Source organism: Schistocerca nitens, chromosome 11 (assembly GCF_023898315.1).
Source record: "Schistocerca nitens isolate TAMUIC-IGC-003100 chromosome 11, iqSchNite1.1, whole genome shotgun sequence".
Lineage (NCBI taxonomy): Eukaryota > Metazoa > Arthropoda > Insecta > Orthoptera > Acrididae > Schistocerca > Schistocerca nitens.
In genome coordinates this window covers 60,516,657-60,538,253 of record NC_064624.1, presented here as the reverse complement: position 1 = coordinate 60,538,253, position 21,597 = coordinate 60,516,657, and the positions used below count along the sequence as shown (strand labels likewise).

General features: G+C 37.3%; 1 protein-coding gene across 5 annotated transcripts in view; it reads right to left on the bottom strand.

Moving 5' to 3' along the window:
• Positions 1–9,241: 9,241 nt before the first annotated feature.
• The window catches only part of LOC126213010 (zinc finger protein ZFP2-like), a 68,611-nt gene continuing 56,255 nt past the window's right edge, over positions 9,242–21,597 (bottom strand). For all 5 annotated transcript variants that reach the window (XM_049940564.1, XM_049940565.1, XM_049940567.1 and 2 more), the window contains 2 exons: positions 20,177–20,214; positions 9,242–12,304 (listed from right to left, as the gene is read on the bottom strand). In XM_049940564.1, coding sequence (XP_049796521.1) covers positions 10,480–12,304; positions 20,177–20,214 — 1,863 coding nt within the window. In that variant the 3' untranslated portion in view covers positions 9,242–10,479. The remainder of the gene's footprint in view (positions 12,305–20,176; positions 20,215–21,597) is intronic.

Below are 21,597 nucleotides of genomic sequence, written 5' to 3'. Positions count from 1 at the left end.
CCTGTGCAGTTAGCATGTTTGTTTGTATGTAAAAGTAGACTTCGGAATTTTCCTTTGTGTGAGACTGAAGTGCCGAGTTGAAATTCTAGATTCACATATTTTACTGATCACGTCAGTTAAGCATAATCTATTATTGATTGTATTAATATCCGTTTGTATTTTGGTCTATTGTGAAATTCGAACATTCACGAGTGTCACAATGAACACCTACCGTTACTGTTAATTCTAGGCTTAAACTCAATTTTGCTCTAATAAGAATGTTGAGAAGAGTAGGCCTATCCTTTTGAAAACAATCTTTCTCTAATAGCACTGTATAATTACTTGAGAAATACTTTACTTGTGAGAAATTTCCGTCGCTTACAAAACTATATTTTCGCAAGTTACCAGTAAGAGTGTTTTTGGATAACTTATTTCGTAGAAAATCAATGTTTGTTATTCACACTTACTGCCAAAGAGTAGATCACCCCAAATTTCACCGTATATCGACGCAAATAAAAGCGCATTTTTGAGAATTTTCAGAAGCTGCTTGTCCTGTACATAATCTAACTTGTTGTAAATCAAAGTTTGTGATTTAGGTACTGTAGCAGACACAAAATTTTCCATTAAAGAACGTACATATTACCTACATTTTTCATAAATTAACTTCATTTTCAAATTTCCAAGTAGCTATAACTAACCTTAAAAAGTTTACTCTCGTCTTAATAGAATTATCGCTTTCTATATTTGCTTCAGTTCTTACGGGAATTAGTACCTTTTTAGCTCAATGGACATAAAAGACAACCAGCAAGCTTAATTTGAAGTTATTTGTTCACTTTCCTGCAACACATTGCGCCAGCCAAAATTAAGCCCCGGATTGAATGCAATTCTCAAAAATGGGTTGAGCTGGTTGACTTTTGTAGGCAGCTGGAAATCGCCTTCACTACTGTCAAAGGACTGTCAGCTGCTGCGAATCAATATGGTGATGAGTTCCCGAGAGTCATGTACCTGTGGTACCAGTATCAATGGTGACTCAAGTACTGTCCTCTCCTGTGGACCCTGTCTCCTCTGAAGAGAGTACGGAATCTCTCATTACTCGTGCACTAGACTGTAACTGGCGTTTCAGTGGTAGATCCAGGCGTCCTCCTCAGTGTCAACAGGGACCATGGAGGCTTAGGGTGCTGTACTGATACCCTAAATATCAATTTCTAGGTGCTGTCATTCACTGAAATTGAAACTGAAACTAAGCCAGTGGGACTCACTTCACCTGTTTTTGGGAAATCTGTTTCGTCACGTGTCAGTAGGAGGTAAACGCAAAAAGGCAGACGTGTATTAACTGTTGGCGGTTCAGTTGTACAGGGAATGATTGTTCCCCTTACGGAAATGGCAGCAAGGGACAGGAAAGGGCATGAGATGCACCCTGTGTGTATATCTGGAGGCCTCATTCAACATCTTGAAGAGGCTATTCCAACAGCCTTTGAGGTAATGAGGTGCAAGCAACTGCAGATAGTTGCACATTTTGGAATAAATGAAGCCTGTTATCTGGGCTCTGAGGTCATACTGTGATCATTCCAGCAACTGATAAGGCTGAGAAGACCAGCCTTATGTACAGTTTCAGCTGACCTCACAATTTGCAGCATTGTCTCCAGAACTGATTGTGGATCATTGGTTCTGCACTGAGTGGAAGCACTGAACCAGAGACTTCGAAAGTTCTGTGACAAGCTAGACTGCTACTTCCTGGACTTGCGCCATTTTGTTGAGAACTGTGGGGTGCCTCTAGATTGGTCAGGTGTGCACTACACATCAGAGGCTGCTGTCCAGGTAGCTGATTGTATGTGGGAGCAAACAAAAGTTTTTTTAGACTAGGCGACGTACTATGCAATCCTGGGAACAAGAGTTGCAGTACATCCAGAAGTAGTATCAGTGTAAGATCGAAACAAATGCCTCCCACAGGTGAGAGCATTAAAATCCTAGTTGTTAACTGCTGAAGCATTCGCAACAGAGTGCCAGAATTCAAAGCACTCGTGAAAAGCAATTAAGCCTCCCCAATACTGAAAGCCATTTGAAACCTGAAATTGATAGCGATGAGGTTTTTGGGGAAAATTTAAGTGTACATCTGAAGGATAGGCTAATGGGAAATGTAAGTAATGTATTTGTCACAGTACACAAAAACTGAAATCCACTGAGATAGAAACTAAAGCTGGATGAGAGACTGATTGGGCAAGACTCTGTATCAGTGGTGGACATGAAATGGTAATTGGATTCTCTACTGCCTTCCAAACTCATCTCCTGATGTAACCAGAAACTTCAGAGACATTCTGTGGACTTGAAGTACTCAAAGTAGGTGTCTATGATGCAGTTTGATGTTACAGCAACGGAAATAATGGCAGAACTGAAGCGATGAATAGAGCTGGTATAGATCCTGGTGTGTTTAAAACAAAAGCTTTTTACACCATCGACGACAGCTTGGTCAAGAAAGCTAATGGATCAATGTCTGACCTGCAAATATGGGCCAGGGAAATGTAGAGAGAGAAAAGGAATCTGGAGGATGTATGAGTATGGACGATTTTAAAACTGAGGTAAGCTTATTACATGTAGAAGTACGAGCAGAAAATTTTTGAACCTCATTTTCTCTGTTTTAGGCTTCTCACGTTATTATAACCATTCAAATTTCTGGCAAAATAATATTTATGCATATTTTATGTTATTTTTCCGTTAAAACACAGCTCCTTTTTTTACACATGCAAGATTTTAGATTTGTACATTAATAAATATGGCTCTAATGATTTTTTAAATAAATGTTTACATTTTCCATTATATCTCCCCTTAAGGTACAGTAATTATTTTAGAGCCCATGTCTCCTATGCAGTTTTTCTTGTTATGAGATATATACTACTGCCTCTCAAAATATGGAATACTAGTTTCTAAAACACTGTACACATTTGTTTCTCAATTCGTCCCCTTTACTGTATTTTCTTCTTTCATTTCATTCTCTTGTGGACTAACAACTGTCTAATAAATTTTCTAATTTCTACCATTTTTAAACATATTGTAATTTTTGCACAGTATCAGTATACTCATGGTAAATGTATTGGCACTTTGTACTTCTAATTAATTTTGATTTGCACAGTTAAAATAATTATTGCTTACCACATTTTTCCTCAGTATCAACACAGCCTTTTTATTTGTGTTATTATTACTACAGTATTTCTGAAGACTCCTTCCATTACGATTGTCCAAGTGTTTCCAGTATTTTCTTTTTCTGAGCATGTCACTTCAACAGTTCTGCCAGATATGGAATATGACAACAACTACCCTGGGTCACCTAATGGTCAGCAAACTTTTCTTATAGATGGAGTTTTTTTTAATTCCGTTACTGTAATACAAAGCAACCTCAGATCTAAACAAATTCTGCTGCCCTGTAATTTTATGTCCCAAACAATATCCCTTCACCTACACTCTGGCCTATTCAAAAGGGTGAAAGGTTAAGAATGTACAACTCAGTGTGCTAGTCCAAACAAGGATCCATAGATATTAATAATTTTTGTATTTTCTTTTTTAGTTACAGTTCTACCTTCTGTGCTCAATCATAGCTCGGTGCATATGCTAGTACAGTGGAGTTGATTTAGTCTGATATGCTTGTGATTCTTTTTTCATTTACTTGTGCTAAAGCAGACATGGTTTGTGCCATCTACAACAGCCTCACTTGTGTTTTATCTCTGTCACAGAGCAGGCAACCCATCCCTGTTGCTATCGAGACTGGCAACTTCATCTTTCCTGGAGGGCCCAATATAAACTAGCACTGCAATAACTGCAGACTTCTCTGACTATATTCATGACTCTTAATTAGCCCTCAAACAATCACGCAACTATCAACTCTATCTTGTCCACAATCCACCTGGTGTTCTGCACTGAAGCAGCTCCTATATTCCCAAAAATGATGCTGATACAGTTTCATGCTAGGATTTCATTCGTTTCTCTTTCTGTTTAAGCACAACTCTTAGCTGCTACTATCAATCATCCTTATAGTGTTAGCTAAATTTTCATACACTGAGAACTAATATTTTCCACCAAATCCTTACTTTCCTTGTTCTTGTCAGAAGGAATATCGGACTGTGTTTCGATTAAGTAGGTTGTGCATCTTCGTACCTGCAAAATGATGAGAGTTAATGCTATGATTGTGGCATTCCATCTAGTTAACCATAAAAAGGATGCAGCGCTGGGTTTATTTCGTTGCTAATATCACTGTACCAAAAGCCATCATGTCATGTTTCCTCCACTAACATATGAATAATCTCCTTTTCTCTGGACATTAAAAACAAATGATACAGTTTTTCTTACTGTTACTTTTATTACATTACTTATTTATTTATTTGTCATTTCAAAAGTACCGAAATGTCAAAAATATATATGAGTGTTGACATAATTTTACACAAAAGAGGGCAAAAACTTTGACACTTCAAGTGCATTTGGTGTATCTCTCATAAGGTCTTGTATGGTGCAGGTGGTTGGTGATGAGGAACACAGCAGATTGGTCTTGCATCTCATTGTGTTTGACCATAATCTATTGAGAGACCTCCATATTGACCACTTCTCCGAATATCCAGGAGGAAGTTCTTCCTTTGGAGTGATCCATTCTCCAAAATACCAACGTTTCTCCCGCCATCGCGAGATCGTTGCCACATATGGATTCTCGATGAGAGCCTCAGTAGTTGCCAATAAGCTCTTCCTTGATATCTGCCTCATATAGTGGATGGGCGTTCTTCGTTGTGGCCTTACTTTTCTCATATCTCGCAGCTACCTAACGTCTCATTTCAGGAGGATCTTTGCCGGCGAGGCAATGGAGTTTGTCCACAGGAATAGGTCTTAAGCAACCCGTGATAATCTGGTAAGACTCATTTAGAGCCTCATCTACGTTCCTGGCATGAGTGGACTTGTACAACGCTGAACATGCATATTCAGCAGTGGAACAACGTAGAGCAGGCGCGCCTGAGCTCACAGTGCATGAATTAGCACACATAATGTATGTGTCAATTGTCGCACTGTTTTATTTCTGGCTGCCACTTTCTCTTTGGTGTTTAGGCAATGCTTTTTATGTTAGCGCGCGATCCAGTGTTTCTACAAGATATTTGGGAGTAGGATTATGTTCGAGTGCGATCCCTCCCCAGGATATATTTAAGGATCTATTTGCCTGTTTATTCTTGAGGTGGAAAGCGCAGATATGAGTCTTGGCAGGATTAGGTATCAAGTAATTCCCATAATAGTAAACAGTGAATTCTTCCAAAGATTTTGATGGCGTATCTTCTACAGTCTCAAAACAGTCAGCCTGAGTAGTGATAGTGCGGTCATCAGCATAAATAAAGCTTCGAGCTCCTTCAGGGATAGGTTGATCGTTGGTATAGATGTTGAATAATAGCAGTGCAAGCACATTGCCTTGTGGCAGCCCATTTTCTCAGTTCTCCACCTACTTTTCTTACCCTAAAATTCCACAAAAAAAATCTGGAATTCTGGGGAAGGTTTCTAATATTGTACATGCATGTGAAGTCTTTAGTTTTGTCATAAACTTTATTCAGAAGGAGCCGATGGATGCTCGCATCACAAGCTGTGGATAGATGGATAAATACAGCACCTGTAATGTGCCATTTCTCATATCCATCTTCGATATGTTGTGTTAAGTTTAATATCAGATGTGCACCTCTCCCCTTGTCTGAAAGTTGCTTGCTGTGGTATTAGAAGAGGCTCCGCCTTTCTAATCATTCTCTGAAGACTGAGCCTCTCCAGTATTTTGTAGAGGTCACAGAGTAAAGAGACTGGTCTATAATTTTTGGGTTCTTTCCTATACTTTCCTTGTTTCAGTGTGGCAATTACTCTTGATTTTCGTCATAATTTAGGGCTCTTGCACTCTCGAATACAGTTGCCCATAAATTGCAGTACCCAAAGCATTTTAGCGGAACCAAAATTCTTGATTTGTTCAGCTCTAATGTCATCCAGTCCTGCTGCTTTTCCCTATTTACATTTATTCAGGGCTGAATTCAATTCTTCAACAGAGAAATAAGGAGATAAGATGCTATTCTCTTGGTCTGTTTGCCTAAATAATTGTTTCCTCTCTATATTTCTGGATTTAGTTGATCTGCCATTAATGGGGAGTTGTTGAGCAATTTGGTCTGGTTTAATATTAAAATATATGTTGACCTGAGTGTTATCATTGCTCAGGCGATATAATAGCCTCCAGGCCTTTTGACTACTTTTACTCATGTCACAGTCTGCCATTAATTGAATCCATTCTTCTCAGTTTGCCTCAGATATTGAAGAGAGGACATTCTGTACATGAATTGATGTGGCTTCACTAAAAGGATCTTCAAACTTTCTGTAGTACTCCTAAAGAAGAGTGGTCGTTTCAGGTGTTATACCCTCGATATAGTTCATTCTGCATCCCCTTAGAATTGATGCTCAGGAGGAGGCATTAATGATGTTAACAAAATTTTTATATTGATCTATCAGAGGAGCTATAGTTACAATTTTCTCATGTAATAACTTTGACAATTTCTGCCAATCAGCCGTTTTGAAGTTGTACCTTCAGGTTAAAGTGATTTCTTGAGGGCTTACTTGTGGGAGAACTTGACACATAATAGGTCGATGTGTATTCGGTATGGGCTTACAGACGGATTTAGTGCAGGTATAAAAAATACTTTCACTAACAAAAAGCAGATATGGATTACAGCCTGTGTACACTGAAGAAAGAGGTAGTTTGCTGTCATGAAGGAGTGAGAGATAAAAAGTTTCATCCCACAGGAGGACAGCCTCACCATTTTGATCCTCTTGAGTGTACCCCCCAAACATGGCTGTGAATGTTGAAATCACATACCACAATAGAAGCTTTCCCTGTAATAACATGTTCAGGTGGGGTGAAGGAAAAATCTGTTGCTGGAGCTTTATACGCTGATGTGACTCTACTGTTACTCAACAATAATAATTTCAATATTGTTATCATCTGACTGATGAACACTACAGACAAAGGTCAGGTCTTATAAGGATAGCACTGCCATACTGTGCATGTTGTGTTTCAGCAACCAGTTTTATTCCAGGAACTGAAGGAAGTCTCTGCTGGGTGTATGTGTGTATTTCTTGAACACACAAAATATCACAGTGCTTAGTGTGGCACGTCTTGCAAGAGTTGTTGCTTGCAGGGAGGTATTCCGTCAATATTCATGGATATTATAGTCAACACCGGCCCAAAAACGACCACTGATTTAATGTCTCTAATACTTCTGATGTGAAAGGATCAGTCTACTCATAATTATTCGTAGTCATGCAAATACTTAAGAAATGTCCCATAACATGCTTTATGGCAGTATTTGTTGAAAATCAACTAACCTGAGTATAACTGAATAGAGTTAACTAATGCAACCACCACAGGTGGATACTGGTGTATCTCAATCTGTTCATTATGGGACAATGTATGAATTACATATATCTATCTCATGTGCCCTGCACTGTAACCTAAGATATGAAACTATGTCGATGTGCAACTGCATAGCTACAACTTGTACAAATTTATGGGTATAAATGTTTGAGAGAGTTACACCTGCAGTCGCATGTGGCACACTAGTTAACTTCCCCTTAGTAAACGTAGCCACATTAAACTTCAACAATAAAAAATTTTAATGGCACAAATAACTACACACACAAATCCAAATAAGTAGCATGAATCTGCAAACTATTTCCACAATTATATATTTTAGTGAAAAGTAGCTTTTTTTTAAGGTTATATGAAAGCTGTGTCATCTTCCAACAACATCCATTCACTCACGTAATTTCAAACAAAAAGTACTCCAACTCTTCTTATAACAATATTTAGAATCATACTTTCTTGATTTATGATTCATTTTGGCCTCAAGTGAACACTAATGTTAGTCTTTTGACAGATGTCTAACGGTATAGGTTTTGAAAAGAACCATTTTGGACAGGAGTGGAAGGTAACAATTATCGTATCAAATGATTTTCCGTAGAACTTTTTGGTTGGCCAATGCCACCCATATTAGCTTTAAGTGAATGGTAATACAATGGCGTGTGACTAGGGCCTCCCATTGGGTAGACCGCTCACCTGGTGCAAGTCTTTCGATTTGATGTCACTTCAGCGACTTGCGCGTCGATGGGGATGAAATGATGATGATTAGGACAACACAACACCCAGTCCCTGAGTGGAGAAAATCTCTGACCCAGCCGGGAATCGAACACGGGGCCTTAGGATTGACAGTCTGTTGCACTGACCACTCAGCTACCGGGGGCAGAGCAATGGTGATAATGTGAAGATAGTCCTTAGAGTCTCTATGGCATTTACCAGATATATTTCAGCACAAAACGTCTAAAAGTGGTCAGGAGCATCATATGATGATGGCAATAATAACCAGTTACTAATAATGACATTTGTTTTGGTGTTATCATATAAATACCACATTATAACAATTAATGGCACTTTGTCAAAATTAAGTACTATTGTCAATATCTCTCATTCCCTTTGTCATTTGAAATCTGATTGTAACATATCACTGTGGGTTACTTTACTTAATTTCTGTACAGAATCTTCAGAATCAACACAAGCTTATTTTCAGTGATGAGACATTAAAATAGGGCAGTTTCGAGTCAGGATTTAAGCTTCATGAGAGTAGCAGTATTGTAAGTTTGTGAATTCAGAGCTCTGTTCTTACTTGAATAATAATAGTAACGATTTTTGTCTCAGCAAGCGTTACTGAGAGAACAAAATATTATCTGTTATGATTAAAGTAAACCATCCACAAAGAGCGCAGTACCAACAGGAACTGTAGTAGAAATATGTAACTAAGTAGCTGGACAGAATAGTGTAACAACATTACTATAAGGAGAATGACAATTTAAAATCCATGCAATTTCATTCCAAGTCACAACCAAAATATCTCATGAAGTGTGTGAAGACTGGGAGCCCTCAATATTTAAAATCCACTGCAATATTACAGCCCAGATAGCAGCACACTATTATGTTGCAGGAACGATCATGACAGATACATTCTCATTTCGGTAAAAAGCCACACAGCTTAAAGTGTTGCAAAACTCAAAAATGCCTATCACTTAAAATCAACTGTCTCAAGTTATTAAAAGTATGACAAAACTTAATAAACGAACTACCTTACACCAATAAGAAATCGGTGAGAAATCGGAAACAATGACCAAAAACAAACATTATGAAATATAAGACAAAGCATTAGTAAAGATTTCTGAAAACCTCACATTTACTCAGAGAAATTATGGAAAATATACACTATGAAATCATGTTTAAAACAGATAAAAAGACAACTAAAAATCAAATTGAAACAAAGCAATTAGAAAGAAAGTACATGTGATAAATTAACTTATTACAATAAAAATCATGCATTTGGATTAAATTCATAACCTAGAAATCACACTGAGCTCTTTCAACTGTCCTTGTGTTTCTACAAACAATCGGAATTATAATCTGACACTACATGATGACAGTTTTGCCACTGATGTTTGTACAGTAGTTACATGGTATTTAAAAACAGACAAATAATTAAAAGATTTGATGCATAAAATTAATGTACAGAGCTTTGTAATACAAAAATTTTTCACAATAAATACGGCACTTGAACTGACAATAGTGTATTGACATAAAATTTAACAAAGCAGAAAAATTGAATTACTACACAATTTACCAAAAGGCCTTTTTTGTGAAGATACACTGTTAATCCAAATCACTGAATCCACTTCCGTAGGAGGAGTGTTTGCTACCCAGCATCATTGTGGCTATGTCACGTAGTAATGAAACTGTACAACCAGAAATGAGTGGTTATCATTCTAGTGACAGTTTGAAAAAAAATGGCATAAATAACTTTGCCAAAGAGCAGATGGTTTTGCCTGGTGCCTGGGTAAGCGAATGTGGTTGGCTGTGCAGATGCTTCTACCATCAGCCTCTATGGAACATTGTTGAAAGATGGTGAAACCACAAGTTGACAAAGGTTGTCGGATGCCCATCCATTATCTAGAACAAGCAAATCAGAACCTAGCTGCTCTGTAAAATGGGATAGATGGCAATCTGTGGAGACAGATTTTGGGTAGCCTGAACAATTAAAGCATGGAGCATTTGCAACAAAAAATCAGAATTGTGTGCTTCATATGTTGTATTTTGTATGTAACTTCTTCGAATGTGAAGCTGCGGAAATGGATTTGTCATATTTTTTGTGACCTCTCTGTAGCACATGCGAACAATTTTCATAAAACACGTGTGGTCTTCTATCAACATGTGTAGGTCTACAGACCTCAACAATACTTTGAGTGGTCTCTATGTAGTGTGTATTAATTTGTGTTTCCTGTGACTGCCCCAATGAGTAAAAGATTTTCCACAAATACTACATTTGTAGGGTCTCTTTCCACTGTGTATTAACTTGTGGGTCTTGAGATTACTCAATACATTAAATAATTTACCACAAGTATCACATTTGTGGTGTCATCTCATGTGTGTATTAAAACGTGGCTGTTGAGATAGCCCGACCGCGTAGACGATTTTCCACACACATCGCATTTGTGTGGTCTCTTTGCTGTGTGTATTAACAGGTGAGTCTTGAGATTGACCAACTGAGTAAATGATTTTCCACAGGCATTGCAACTGTGTGGTCTCCGTCCAGTGTGAATTAATACATGGGTCTTGAGATTTCCCGACTGAGTAAATGATTTTCCACAGACATCGCATTTGTGTGGTCTCTGTCCAGTGTGTATTAATTCATGTTTCTTGAGACTGCCCCAATGAATAAAAGATTTTCCACAAATACTACATTTGTAGGGTCTCTTTCCACTGTGTATTATCTTCTGGGCCTTGCGATTACTCAATGCATTAAATAATTTACCACAAGTATCACATTTGTGGGGTCTCTGTCCAGTGTGTATTAATTCATGTGTCTTTAGACTGCTCGACTGAGTAAATGATTTCCCACAGACATTGCAACTGTGTGGTCTCCGTCCAGTGTGAATTAATTCATGGGTCTTGAGATGTACCGACTGAGTAAATGATTTTCCACAGACATCGCATTTGTGTGGTCTCTGTCCAGTGTGTATTAATTCATGTTTCTTGAGATCGCCCCTTTCAGTAAACGATTTTGCACACACATCGCATTTGTGTAGTCTCTTTCCTGTGTGTCTTATAATATGGGACTTGAGACTGCTCGAGTGAGTAAATGATTTTCCACAGACACCGCATTTGTGTGGTCTCTGTCCAGTGTGTATTATTTCATGTTTCTTGAGATCGCCCCTTTCAGTAAACGATTTTGCACACACATCGCATTTGTGTAGTCTCTTTCCTGTGTGTCTTAAACTATGGGACTTGAGACTGCTCGAGTGTGTAAATGATTTTCCACAGACACCGCATTTGTGTGGTCTCTGTCCAGTGTGTATTATTTCATGTTTCTTGAGATAGCTCATTACAGCAAACGATTTTCCACAAACATTGCATTTGTGTGGTCTCTGTCCAGTGTGTATTATTTCATGTTTCTTGAGATAGCTCATTACAGCAAACGATTTTCCACAAACATTGCATTCGTGGGGTCTCTCTCCAGTGTGTACTAGGCGATGTTTCTTAAGATTGCCTAACAGAGTAAACATTTTACCACAAACATCACATTTGTGATGTCCGTTTGCACTTAGCACAGTATGGACATGAGCATGGTCGCTTGTACATGAAATTCCACAGTCATTACATCTTTTGAGTTTCTCTTCAGCTTGTTTCACAGTATGTGTGTTACATATGTCATTAAAGGATTTTTTGAAGGTTTTCCTGGGTACCTTGTATGAAGGGGGCTCTGCAGTCTGTTCCACAATTCCTTCTTGTACACAGTCGAAGGAGATATTGTTTTCATGATCATCACTGCATTCAAGTTTCTCACTGTTGGTAGCAGATAATGCTTGGTCACCCTCCATCATTCTCAAATGTTCTTTCAAGCAGTCATCAGAGGGCAATACCTCACCACATGACTTACACACAAATGCAGGTGCCTGCACACCGTCAATGTGGATGAAGATATGCATTATGAGTCTGTATTTTGAAGGGAAGCTCTGTAGGCAGAAACTACAGTTAAACTTATGGAATTCCTTTCCCCTGATGCTACAACTTAATCTTGTGCCACATAAGCCGTCTTCTTGTGAAGTCTGTATTTTGGTATAGTTGTGAGACACACTGAAATCTGTTGACTTCTCTGCATATATCTCCAGCTTGTCATTGACTACTCCTTGATGTAATGTTTCTTGATATGAAATGTCACAGCTGTCACCAGCACTTTGAATGAACCTGAGGAAGGAGGAAAGAGGTGTGAAATGTTGATTTACACAATACAAAACAATATTTCACCATCCACAAAATCGGGGCCTATAAACCAAAAGATAAAAATGTATGGCCACCACAGATAACTTATTCAGTAAATGTAAGTGATTTAAAATTGTCATGACATTCTACCAGAATGATAGAATTTTCCTAATATGAAACATTTTTATACAGCAAATGATCACAGGAAATTCAATAACAACCAGTCTCATTCAGTGCTGACTAAATTCCCTTATTTTCTAATAGATTCTATTATTAAAAGTCTTGCAGTATTTTTAAAATACTGTTTTACAATCTTTTACACCAAATTATTACATTTATTAGAAATAATATCCTCTAGCTTTTGACATAAAAATATCCACCAAAAGATAAAGGGAAACAAAAAATAAGAGTAATCTATGATTTTAAAATAAAAACCAATCACTCTTTCCATGTGGATTTTTCTTTGATTTGGAGGACTCTTTAGGCTTTCGGTAGAAATTCTTAAAACCACCAATGATCAATTTATTTCTGAAACCAATAAAGCATGGCATTTTATTTTACTCCAAATTGATCACCAACTACCACCAACATCACATTTCTTATTGGCTAGGTGCGTGCTATGGCCATCAACCATGTGGCCAACACCTGTACATGTACTGTATAAGAAATAATGTCAGGTCAATAAATGAAGGAACACATACATAAATTTCCAGACTGATGAACAAATGTGAATGACACACACAAATTATTCCAACATTACATGTGTATTGTTAGCAGCACAGATTACGTGTAGCCCTTTCTAATTGACATACTGTCTGGCAGGGAGGATGCCAATGCAGTTACAGCCTCCAATTCAAAATTATCTTTACAACAACTCAATATCTGGTCCCCTGGAGTTCCAAAACATCCTTGACTGAATCAAACGAATTTATCAATGGTGACATCAGCACGAATCATGTACAACAAATCCTACCACAATCTTCTGAGAGCAAGTAATTGCAGTAGGTGCATGGCCCATCCGTGTGATATCTGGGTCCAATCATTCCACCTGCAGCTACCCCATTCCATCACAATGAAAATGGACATCTTTGAGCTTCCCAATGAGGTCATTTGAGTGTGGATATGGCTGTGGGTGAGTAGGAGCATGCACATACTTCTGTGCTATTATTCTATCCTGATTGCTGCTTTTGAATGTTTTGCTTTTTGATGGATATATGGTTTCAAGTAACCAATGACAGTGAGAAATTACAGTTTGCTTTCATCAAAAACTGAAACTTTGCTGCAGAAGATGGCTGTGCAAAGAAACATACTAAGAAATTTTTCTGTCTTGAGTTTGCTCAGAGAGGTTAGCCTTAAAAGCTCTGAACAAAATGATCATGATCTCAATTGTGCTGCAGATTGTTGATCGCTGTGTTCTCAGATATACTGCAGATCACATAGTTTGTGATAAGGTTAGGACAAGAGTTTTTTTCAATGCTACAAAACCTGTCATCTGCCACATTTTAGTCATAGGTCACTTAAAATCAGCTGTGTTTGTGTGTGGCCTATAATCAAGCAATGTACCTGGTAGTGGATGTAGTAATATTGTAGTGGCAAGTGACACACATCAGCTATCAAGTAGTTTTAATCAGACTACAGTAAAAGTTATTTTCTATGTGATTAGTAAAAACCTTTGCAGTTAATCACTACATTGCGTAGAACAGTTATACACTGTGCCAAAAATGCCATACACCAGAAAACTTTCTTTAAGAGAAACTCTCAGTAAAATGGGCTTCTGTCTAAAATCTCCAGGCACTAAGTTAATGTAGAATATTATATCCCACTGACTACAGTACTGTATGCTGAATTTTTTTTAAAAAAACACCTTTTCAGTATGCCCTATGTAGGTATATTACTTACAGAGTTGCTTCCACATAGGCCATATTATAAGAGTAGATGCCTGGTGTGCCCATTATCAAAGTGGCTGGAAACACCTGATACTTTCAAAGCTTACAGATGACATAGATGGCAGGCACTGCCTTTGCCCAAACACTCCTATCAACACATATACAAGGAGGACACAGCCACAATTACACACTCTTCCAACATATTATCTGATTAGGGAAAGGCAGCGTATTCCAGCCATTCACATTCTCAGGATGGAGCAATATCCTTCAAATGTACACTGGATGTGAGTGCTCAGTTTCTTGGATTCTACAGACCAGGTATGGCACATGCTGATAGAATTTTTCTTGTCATTTGGCTTACTGTTGGTGAGGGCCACCTTACAGTAATTATTGTGCAATGTATCATTTTCCCCTGGGTTCAGTAGAAGAGGCACAATTGCTTTCTCACATAAAGCTGAAATTTTCCTACTAGTTCAGCTGTTATGTAGCACTACTTGAAAATAATAAGTCATATCTAGGTTTCTTGTGGCATTACATCAACACTGTCTGAGCTACCTCCTTTTCTCCCCTCTGGTGTTTAGGTTTGTTCCTGCCTGATACAGGAGTTTCATGGGCTATCACAACAATAATACATCCTCCTCATTGCTACTCATATTTTTGTTGACCCAGATCACAAAAGAAACGATGTAGACAGCTGTTTTGTGCTAAATATTCACTGTAGACGAACAACATTGGAACTATCACCAAGCTTTGCAGATGGTAAATACTGTGGGTTGACACTTACTTCCACAACAGGGAAAGTGCACCAACAGTGTGGTGAATCTACCTCACAATAATCATAGCCTGGCAAGATGTAAGCATTTTTTAATATCAGCAGATGGTAAAACAATCCTGTTTGCTCTATGTGGTACCCACCTCAGTGACCTCCTTTTGACATGCGTATGTGTGTAGGTTACAATTATAATTAAGCAGGATTAGAGATTAGTTGTGAGAAAACAAATAACTGTGCTGAAGTAAATTCTAGCACTTGTATTTAGAAGACATAGCTCATCTCACAACCCACCAGGAGATGCCGGCATTACACCTGCATATTGCTTACATTAATATCTCCTACAAATGAAATGGCTGGCAAAATTTTAGGATAATATTAGCAATGCTTCTTGCAAAGAGGATCTTGGCAAATCAAAACAAAATCTATTGTTATCATTGATTAACTCCCCTAAGAATTCATACAGCTAGTGTCTGATCTCAGTCCTCACTTAGCCTCACACACACCAAAAACACAGGTTGTCCATTCAGCAATCCTTACCCACAGTGGCAACCAGTCGGATACTGTGCCCTGACAGCATGGGAGTATTGAAACATTTACAGAGTGATTCACGTGAAATACTTTGACTGTCTACAAATAAAAAGTTTCATTTACTTCAGATGTGCTATCTAACTATGAATGTTCCATTGCAATATAGTAGTAATTAAACCAATGATAAGCTTCTGTGTCATTACTACAATTGATTAGGGAGATGACAATTTTAGGGTTTCCACTGTGGAACTTGGTGGTTCCAACGCAAAACCATCAATGTTTGCATCTAGGGACTGAGTCCACTTGTGATTCATGGGATACTTTGACAGTTGTTATTTCATTTATGTTTTTTTTTCCAATGAGAATGGTGGTGGCTTTAGGTTTGAAGTATTTTCTATCTTGTTCTGTTGGGATAGAGTAGAACATCAAATAACACCCCCGTCAGCTGCCACAACCCCCAAGTCACCATCAAATGTGTTCTTGAAGACTTTGCTAGTGAAAGTTCCAACACTGAATATACCAAGATGTCTCATTGGAACAACCTTCCCATAACAAAAGTGAGTGACACGCAGGTATCCTAGTCTATTGCTGTACAGTCATGGTTCAAGTTGGTACAACTGTTGCAGCACTTATGTTCCTGATTCATATGCAGCTTTCTGGTATTTCTCATGGAGTTCTTGTCCCTTAAATGACACAGTACAACAAAGCTTGTGATATTTGGGACTTACGGCATCATCTCAAAGCTGATTACATGAGCAGTTGCACATACTGTTAACCCTTATGAACTTGGGTTTAATATTATATCTCTTAACTGCAGCTTACCATTTTAGTTATTCATAATTATCCTCAAGTATGTGTTCCCTCATTTCTACCAGCCAATCCTAATTCCTGTGTAACTTCCAAAAAATTACTTATGATAATCAATAATTTACTGAAGTATGTAGTGAGAATATATGATATTAAGTGTACAATTAAAAATTCTATCAGCATCTCCACGGCACAGTGTCATGATTTCCTAATTTTGTGACTTTTTGGTAATAGCTAAATTATTTCACATGTTTCAGTTGTGTGGCACCCACTTACAATATGAAACATTTATCTTGGCAAAGTGAAGTGACATGCATGCCTTAACAAAACAAACAGACACATAAAGTACATAAAACTGCAATGGAAGGATATCTAGGGAGGGTCCACACACTAACATGTGGTTAATGAAGATGGATGGCAGGTCTTTCTAGTAGTAAAGGTACCAACCACCACCATACCTACCATATGCTAGCTTGCAGAGTATCTATGTAGATGTAAATGCAGAATGGTTTGGATGATTATACAATTTGGTCTTGTACCATTAGCCAACAAGACCTTGCTATGTTAGTACTGTGAACAGCTAAAACAAGGGGAACTACACCTGTTATAACCACATGCTGCTCGGCTGTATAGTTTAATGATCATGACATCCAATTGGGTAAAATATTCCAGTAGCAATATAGCCTCCCAACAAGATCTCTGGGAGGGGACTACACTCGTCGATATCATCAGGTGAAAGAAACAATATCGCTACAAGTGAGAATGTGGAATGTGAAGTCCCTTGATTGATTAGGTGAATCAGAGAACATGAAATGAGAAATTGATAAGTTGAAGTTTGATATGGTGGGAATTAGTGTGATGCATGGGAGGAAGAAGAACATTTCTGGTCAGGTGAATACGGAGAAAAGAAGAGTAATGCACCAGTAGAAGTTATTATAAATAAGAATATAGAAATGTAGGTAAACTATAATGAACAGTATTGTTGACTCAGTTTCATAGCCAAGACAGATAAAAGGCAAAACTATCCACAACTGTACAGGCACATGTAATTACTAGCTCTGTCAATTATAAAGAACTTAAAAGAATGTATCAGCTTGTACCTAGATAAAATTTTGAAGTCGTGCAAGGATTGCCAGCTAGCTTCAAACATTATGACTAAAAATAGTGTATTTCACAAAAAGGAGAATCATAGTATCCTATCACTACTCTCATGTATTCTTGAGTGTAGCAATATGTGGAGATGCCAAATGGAATCATCACATTGGTTCAATTGTAGGTACAGCAGTCAGTCCAGAATTGATTATTTTCCTAAAAATGATTTTGCAACCTCATCAGTCCAGCCTTACTACACAACAGGTCCAGTGGCTACTACAGTTCAAACACCAAAAAGGCATAGCTACAATTTGGGATGAGAACATCTTGTGACAGGAAAAAAGAGCTTTACTTAACACAAAGGAATATCTGATTGTGCACTACAGACAGTATAGCAGAATATTTCACTATCACAGTTTGTTGTCTTCTGAAGTAGGTAGAGATCTCTCTACCTTGCACAAGATAATTAAGTCCAAGGAGTTACTCATTCCTTGCTCTTACTTCCAGTCAGTATTGAGGTGGTTTACAGAATAAGAATACTAGGAAAAATTATTAACACAAAGTTTAACTGTCCATCCACACTGTGCCTCTTATGTACCTACTGATATTTGTCCTGTAATTTCCCTCTAATTCTGTGATGGCAATAGTTTCCTCAAATGATCTGAGCACAACTGATCAATATTCATTTTACTGTCATGGCCACATAAATCACTATCAGTTTTGCTCCAAAATCAGCCAAATTTGCAATCTGTGCACTTTTGGGGAATTGTACTGTATTAGATTTCCCATATTCAGACATAGGGGATTCTAGGTGCCCTTGGTAAGTGGCTTCTCACAAATCACAAAAGATGACTCACCAGTTAAGTCTTCATGGCCTTACTAAAGCTGACTACAGCTGCTTTATGAAATTTAAGAACATGATGGTGGCCTGTAAACTGTGAATACAACAAGCTTGTTTCCGAATCCACATTGCTGACACAGTAGTCAAAGAGTTGTTCACCCCCAACATTCATTAATCTGAAGGGGCTGAAACTTGACTCCAGGTTTTGGATATATAACCACTCACCCTTTCCTCTTACTTATTCTACATGGTAGGACATTAGCCTGTACCCAGCACATTGAATTTGTATGACTTCCATGTCATATTCAATTAGAATAGTTAGCACTATACAGCTGCTGACACCTCACCTGCACTTTTGTATAAAAGTACACTCTTTTATTAAAGAACAGACACACAAACCAGCTGTTTTATAGAATGTGTTACTAACATAACTGCTTTGTAATATTTTTACTTATGAATAATAATGAACCATCATGTTTATTTCAAACATCATGCTTAACATGAATTCACTTAAGTTGATCACTTCGTTAACACCAGCAGAATATCAGTACTGGCAGTGATGCGCATGATATTATACAATGTTTTACTGGTTAACAAATTTCATTCAGCATGAATTACAAACTGTGTTTTAGTCTGTAGCATCATTACATTTTTCATTAAACCTGAACTGTCAATGTTTTTCTTTTTTCCTAATGTTTCTCTAGCTGACCTTTGTGCATAATATTGTTGAGCAATCATCATCAACAAGGAAAACAAATGTGACACAAACAGCATGAAAAACTAGATTCTATCAACAAGTGCAATTCCATGTTGAGATGTGCTTTTATATTCTTTAAATAGAGCCAGTAGTAGTAACACTGAGTTCCAAGAAGTGAAAGGGTTGTCATGCAGTAGGAAGCACAAAGCACAGATAAGCAAGTGAAACTAAAAATTCTGCAGGAAGCAGAATATGGTGTATTGAAAAACAGCACAATTGGAAGAAGGTTTAGACTTAGCAAATCTACATTATCCACACTACTTAAATGAAATGTTCTTAATTCTGCTGCTCTGTGTTCCAGGTGCATACTGAAGTGACTTCACAGTGTTATATATGAAGATGCTGAACTTTTACTTTTACAGTGCTTCAGCTATATGTGCACCTCCAATGTGCCTATAAGTGGAAATATAATTGAGTGAACAACAAATGAGACTGCAGAAAATTTAGACATTCAAAACAGACTTCAATTGTTTTGTTTGTTGGCTGTATAAGTTCCAAAATAGAGGCCTAATTTCATGCTCAGTGATAGGCAATGAAATGAATGAAGTTTATGAAGAAGGGCAAGCATGAATTTGACCAAGTGAGAGAAAACTTTGCTGTATCTTACGCCAGCAATGTGGACAAAACTAGTATTTCTTTACAACTTCTGCCAAGTCAAACCCATAAAACAAAAGGTGACATGTGGCATCGTGGGGCCAGCAGTAGACAACATTCTTGGGTGATGAGTGAATCTGAGAAACTGATATGTTTTAAGAACATAAAATTAATGCTTCACCTTGCATTTACTCTCATTATTGGAAAGCTTGGATTGACAGTTAATCATAAATGGCTTTTTTGTTCTGTTTGTGCAGTTATTGCAAACCACTGTTATAAATGGGACTGATGTACCTTGTAATATTTTAAAGCATCTTTTTAATCTTCTGCAATAACAGAATAGTATATATAGTAGTGTTTTCTCTGATAACATGCATAATGTTGCTGTAGTCAGTATCTACTGTATGTATATACTGAAAATGGTTAATATATAGAAAAAATATAACTCCAAAAACCTAACTTTTTGAAAATAACTTATGGTATTTTGGTCCCTAGGGATTATTGTTTGTTTTCCTTTCACATGGAGTAACTAAAAATTTAAACTGCTCAAAAAATTCTGCAGTGAAGAATAAAAACGTACCTTAAACTATCAGATGCATTTCTTATTGAGGCTGCCACCTGAAATAGTACAAAGAATTACTGGTTATTTAAAACTGATGAAACAGTAAATAAATAAAATTGTATTAACACCCACTAACATCTGAATGTTCCAAACAATACTTGGAAATAGTATTACCAAAGAGACACGACATAAATGTAGCAGTTATTGAAGAAAATTATAGGTAAAAATTAACGCTTCATTTCAGCACTTTGTTTTTAGCTGTGTAAGTAACTATAGAAACATTGATTTATTGGAAAACAAATTTCCTACTTGATACTTCAAACTTAAATGCCTGAAATACCTTTCACTTCTCAGGCACATACAGCTAGGCAAAGTACCGGAGAAAAATGTAAAAACTCGTCCGATTTTTATTGATGAAACTGGCAAAGGAAAGAACTGAAAAAATATCTATCTGAACTGCTTTTAAATGTATTTTTTTCACAACTGCAGCATTCAATACTATGCCATTCTCTTGAGATAGCTCACTGCATGGAACATCAAAGTCGTTAAATGTCACATCAGTTTCATCCACGGAAGAAATTCGGGAGTACAGCTTGACATGAAAGCGATAGGAATTATTACATGAAGTGGTTTTATTTTATACTCATATAAATGACAAAGATTTGTGTAGTATCATAAATATGAAATAAACAACATGGTCAACATGAGGACACAGTGTTCTCTCCAAATGAATGAATGTGCTTTCATACATTTCACAGCAGGGGAGGGATTAATACAACTGCAGATAAATTCAGGTGGCCAATTATAAAGAGCCAGTATACAATGAATAAATATGAAGAAGCCATCAGAATGTAGACAGCAAGCACTAAAACAAGTTTGTTACTGGAGCCTAGCAGAAAACCATTAACATCAAGGATAATCCAGAAATTCAGTCAGCAAACCCGAAGATGATAGCCGAATGAGAAACGTGTCAGATTAAACAAACTATTTCACAGTAACATGAAAGACTGAGTCATCTCAGACAGTAAGTTGAATTAAGGTAACTATATGAAATAATTGATTTTTAAAAAATAACTGCATTGAAAATGAGTAATAACAAAGACAAGGATAAAGTATTGTGAATTGGAAAAAGAAACCATTTCTTGGTGGTGGTCATGATTTGTTATTCAAATTATGTAATTTAATGAAGCAACACTTTCATGTTATTAATGAGGAATATAATCAGTACAGCAAGGAACTTCACAACACATGAAATTTTGACATAAATAGAAATAACAAAAGGTTTCAAGATAGATGCAAAGGAAACTATCCAGAGAAAAAAAAATCATTTTTCACCAGGATGGAGCATCACCACACTGGCACCTGAATGAAAGAGCACTTCTAAAAAATAAGCTGCCTTATTTATGTATCAACCATAAGGGGCATACACATCTCACATT